The sequence below is a fragment of the Bufo bufo genome, chromosome 1 (genome assembly GCF_905171765.1).
Source record: "Bufo bufo chromosome 1, aBufBuf1.1, whole genome shotgun sequence".
NCBI classification, from domain to species: Eukaryota; Metazoa; Chordata; class Amphibia; order Anura; family Bufonidae; genus Bufo; species Bufo bufo.
In genome coordinates, this window is record NC_053389.1 from 31,686,946 (window position 1) to 31,691,961 (window position 5,016).

At 41.2% G+C, this 5,016-nt stretch overlaps 1 protein-coding gene across 2 annotated transcripts; it reads left to right on the forward strand.

Annotated features, from left to right (window-relative positions):
- Window positions 1–417: 417 nt before the first annotated feature.
- On the forward strand, window positions 418–3,388 carry LOC120986809 (zonadhesin-like). 2 transcript variants are annotated; one of them, XM_040415512.1, is made up of 4 exons: window positions 418–501; window positions 1,464–1,532; window positions 1,925–1,966; window positions 2,798–3,388. In XM_040415512.1, the coding sequence occupies exons 2-4, from the start codon at window positions 1,493–1,495 to the stop codon at window positions 3,160–3,162; spliced, it is 447 nt and encodes a 148-aa protein (XP_040271446.1). In that variant the 5' UTR covers window positions 418–501; window positions 1,464–1,492; the 3' UTR covers window positions 3,163–3,388. The 2 variants fall into 2 exon arrangements, with proteins under 2 accessions (XP_040271446.1, XP_040271447.1); XM_040415513.1 differs by having other exon boundaries at window positions 2,801–3,388.
- Window positions 3,389–5,016: the final 1,628 nt, after the last annotated feature.

The following is a 5,016-nucleotide window of genomic DNA, read 5'->3' on the forward strand; positions in this document are numbered from 1 at the left end:
GCATTCAAAACTATGTTCCGCGTCTTCCCACTGTAATTTTCCCAGTGAGAATCGCGGAAGCACCTCTAGCGGCTGTCAGGGAGACGGCTACAAGAAGCTGGATTAACCCTAAGAGAAACATAGCAGTTCTTTTAATTTAAATGCTGAGAAAGAGGTGGAACATGATATGGGCAGATCATCTGATAGGGGGGGGGGGGGGGGGGCAATTTTTATCTTGTCTAATGCGGCAAAAATCCTTGCACCAGTCCTGAGACTGAACATCTTCATTTTTGCCTCAGGGCTCGGTGACCTATGTATAGAGCACAATTAACACGCTGACAGACATTGCATCCTACTTCCTCAATATGAAATAATTTCAGGTCAAAGTGTGCAACAGAGAAATATGCAAATATGCAAATAATCAAATAATCATATAAGCAAATCTAACAGATCAGAGTCCTATAAGTCATTCCAGATAACTCAGTCCAGCAGTCAGGACACAGACATCACCCCAGCTGATAGGTAAAGATCTATCTATTATCTATCTATCTATCTATCTATCTATCTATCTATCTATCTATCTATCTATCTATCTATCTATCTATCTATCTATCATCTGTCTACTGTAGCTATTATCTACCATCTATCTATCTCATATCTATCTATCTATCTATCTTCTATCTATCTATCATCTTTCTCATATCTATCTAATCAAATCAAATAAGCTTTATTGGCAGGACTAAATACATTTTAGCATTGCCAAAGCAAGTGGGTAATAATTGGGTAGGGTTGGGGGATGGGGACACGTCCAGGATGGGGATAAAGGAGTCCATGGTATATCAGGCTCCTCTCAGTCTATGGCAGGCAGTAATATATTGAGCTGCTGTGGCCGCTGTGTTCTCCTCTTCTCCCAGCAGTATGGAGAGTCTCTCTTCCTCCTCCATGGAGGTGAAGTCTGGGCAGAGATCAGACAGTCTCCTGAAGTAAGTATCCCTCACTGCTGAGTATTTGGGGCCCCGCAGCAGGAAATGATCCTCATCCTCCACGGCCTCCTGGTCGCACTGCTGGCACAGTCTGCTCTCCCTGGGCATGTACCTCTGTCAGTGACGCCCAGATTCAATGAGCAGGCTGTGGGCGCTCAGTCTGTACCGGCTCAGGATGTGTCAGTCTCTTGGATTGGGGCATTTCTCCAGATATGGGGCAGTCTGTACTCCCTCTACAGGCTCCGGTATACTGTCAGCTTCTGGGATGTTCTTATGTTGTTCCTCCAGACGCTAATCTATCTGTCTAATGTATCTATCTATTATTTACCACCTATCTATCTATCTATCTATCTATCTATCTATCTATCTATCTATCTATCTATCTATCTCATATCTATCTACTATATCTAATTGTTTTAGTCCATCACTAGTTGTATTATATTTCTTCTTCTGCTTTCCATAGATGCATAGCTTATCACTAGTCTGTATTGTTCTCCTCAGTCACCTCCACTTTCCTATCTGCTGAAAACATGGTTTTCCTGAGAGTTTCTGTGGTCTTCTTGGTGGCTGGTGAGTATTTATGGGACTTTTGGGGGCTCATGGTGGAGCTGTAGGAGCGCACATCATCCCTCCATCATGTCTGCAGTCCTATACATTCACTGCTGACTCCAGAAAGCACTTCAGAATGTAGAATAGGATCATATTGATATTAGAAAAAGCCCCGATCCCCATTGTATAGAGTTTCTTCTTTAAAGTGGTTGCCCACCCTCAAAACCATGTTATGTTAGATTACTGTTCATATCTTTGGTGGATTATTTATGTCATGATATGCTGCACTTCATATAATGTGTAAGATGACGTTTACAAGCTTACTGACTGCTGCATGTGGAATAAAACCATTGCTTTCTATCTAAATTAAAAACAAAAAATGCAATAATAACGACTAACTTTCCCCCGTTTAGTCTTGCAGTGGCAGGCGGACTGCAACGTCTTACCAACCTCAGGTAAGCAGAATGTACAGTTATGTAGAAACAATGTAACACGTTCTAATAACCTAGAGAGAGAGTAGAGAGAGAGGCTTTTCAGATACAACATGAAAGAGAGGAGGGCTGCTGCAAATAGAATGAGAAAGAGAGAGAGAGGGAGGAAGAGACATGCTGCAAAGAGCAGTAAATAGAAAGGGGTGATCTGCTGCAAAGAGAGAGCAGAACGAGAGTGGAGCCACTGCTAAGAGTAATAAAGAGAAAAGTGAAGGAGTGCTGCTGTTGAGAGCACACAGGGGGAAAGCAGCTGGAAATACCAGAGAGGAGAGAGATGCTGCAGAGTGAAAAAGAGAAAGATGGAGCGCTGTTGCAGGGGAAAGACAGAGAGAGAAAGGAGCCTGTGCAGAGGTAGCGAAGTGAGAGGGTCCAGCCACTGCCAAGAGTGAAAAATAAAGAGCTGCTGTGACGGTCACTGAGAGCCAAAATGAAGAGCAGTGACCGTCACAGTGGCAGCTTCATCTGTCCATGTATTACACACTTAATACTTCATTCCCTCTATAGTGGCCACCACAGGGGAACTTCTTCTGTAATATCAGCTGAATGCCAGGGGGCTCAGGAGCCAATCAGTATGTTTTTAGAATTTGTGGGATTAAACTTGGTAACCCATAGAGAACCCACAAAACATCAGGAAATTATTTGTGAGACTTGTTACCTACCATATACAATTTACAGAAGACCCCAATCTTCACCAGTGACCTACCATATTAAAAAGGAGAAAAAGAAAATTCTACTTCTGTAAAACTGACCTTGTCATTGGTAACAATTTCCTAACACTAGATGTTCTGTCTTCAGCAGTTCCACAATGTCCACCAGACCAGCATTATGGAATAATTGGAGGATGTGATCTAACATGTGACTCTGTGGACCTTGGAACTATGTGCCTACCTTATGCATATAGAGGCTGTAGATGCAATGATGGGCTAATACCACAGAGCGGAACCGATGAATGTGTTAAGCCAGAAGATTGCAACGCAAAATGCGGACCCAATAAGCACTATGAACCTTGTGGATCAAACTGTCAACCTGAATGTGGCAACCCAAATGTCCCTTCAGACTGTGGATGTTCTCCAAGATGTGTCTGTGATGAAGGCTACATATTATCTGGTTTTGATTGTGTGAAGATAACTGATTGTCCTACTGATCCCAACTCTAATTAGCCATAGCTTGTTGGTAGGTCTATAGTCATGAACCACTAGACAATGAGCTTTTAGGTTGGGCTCTGTAGCCAAGATCAGAAAGTTTCATATAACAATGTTCCTATAATATTCAGTGTGCAAGTTACTCTGTTTCTCACATGATACATGATTGAATCTTAAATTATGTTATAATTTAATCAAGGATTCTGATTCCATTATATGTAACAATAAAAACTGACTGATGATAGACATGTGGATGTGATAGGTTTTGTTGGACCCCACAGGAACTTCATAGAGTTTATTAGAAATGGTCCATAAAAATTAAAAATAAGATGTTTCCAATACCATGTCGTTTTACATCAAAACTTTTCATTTGCATAAGGGTTAACAGAAGAAAAGGCAATCACACAAATTGCTCCATAATTTCTTCTCTTAGTACAACAATACCCCATATTTGGTCATAAACTACTGTATGGGCATACATTAGGGCTCAGAAGGGAAGGATCACCATTTGGCTTTTGAATTGCTGATTTTGCTAGAAAGGGTTGAGGGTACCATAACACATAACACCCCTAAGATACATGAGATCAGAGAAGAATTTAATTTTTTTTCGCTTTGTGATGTGAAGTGCATTTATTTCTAAGTAGTGGGTGCAATGACATGGTGTGGCAATTGTGTCATCACTGTACCCCTCGGATGCCATATTCATACATAATCATGGCGATGTGATAGCAATAATCGGTTAAAAAAAATATATATATACATTTAATCATACTTATCTCATCCATTTGCCCTTGACAGTCCAAAATCTTGTTCAGTCTCTGATAGCGTCACCACGGTGGCCGGGGTGGTGACGGATTTCTTATGAGATCTTCAATCAAGATGGCGGCGGCCGGACCGCCGAGAGTAGGGATGAGAAAATCGACTTCGGATGAAACATCTGGAGTCGATTCACATAAAACTTCGTTCTAATCATGTACGGAGCAGGAGCTCCGTACAGTATTATAATGTATTGACTCGAGCTGAAGTTATTGCTTTGCGAAGTCTCTCAAGACTTCGCACAATAAATTTATAAATTAATTTGTACTGTGAAAAAACATTTCCCGAACTCGGGTTTGGTTCCAAGCAATAACGAAGCAATAACTTTGGCTCATTGGAGACAATACATTCTAATACTGTACGGATCTCCGGCTCCGTACAGTATTAGAACAAAGTTTTATGCAAATTGACTTCGGATGTTTCATCCGAAGTTGATTCGCTCATCGCTAGTTGCGAGCAAATGGATGAGATAAGTATGATTTTTTTTTTTACACTATTTCAGTGAAAATCGATTCGCTACCATGAAGCACGAGGAAATTTGGCTTCACGGAGAATCAAATTTGCCCTGAAATTTGCTTCGCTCAACACTAATGCCTGTACAGTGGAAACTTGTTTTTTTGGAATGCTTTCTCCATCGCAACACCACGTCGTTGAATAAAGTTATTATAAAAAATTTTAAACATTTTATTATGAAATTTATTCCATTTATATTATAAAATTCGGTGTCTCCATGATCAATCTGCAGATTGGGGGTCCACACGGGTTCTACACACTTCCAAAATAAAGTGGGGCGAATAGATGACGGATGAGCTTCCCAGGAGCTGCTTTTGGGAGCCGCGGTTCATTTCTGAGATGTCTGTGTGGGAATCCGAAGACCATCTCCATGCACCACAGGATGTCCTCCTCCTCCTGTGTTAGGAAAAATTAAATTTTTATTATAAAACCCCTGATGAAGAGACTGGGCCCTGGTTGGTTTGAATCTTGATTGAATTCGCAACTCTTCCGGTCTCCAAGCAATCTTGAAGCTTTGTCTTCTTCTCATTGTCGCTAGTAGAG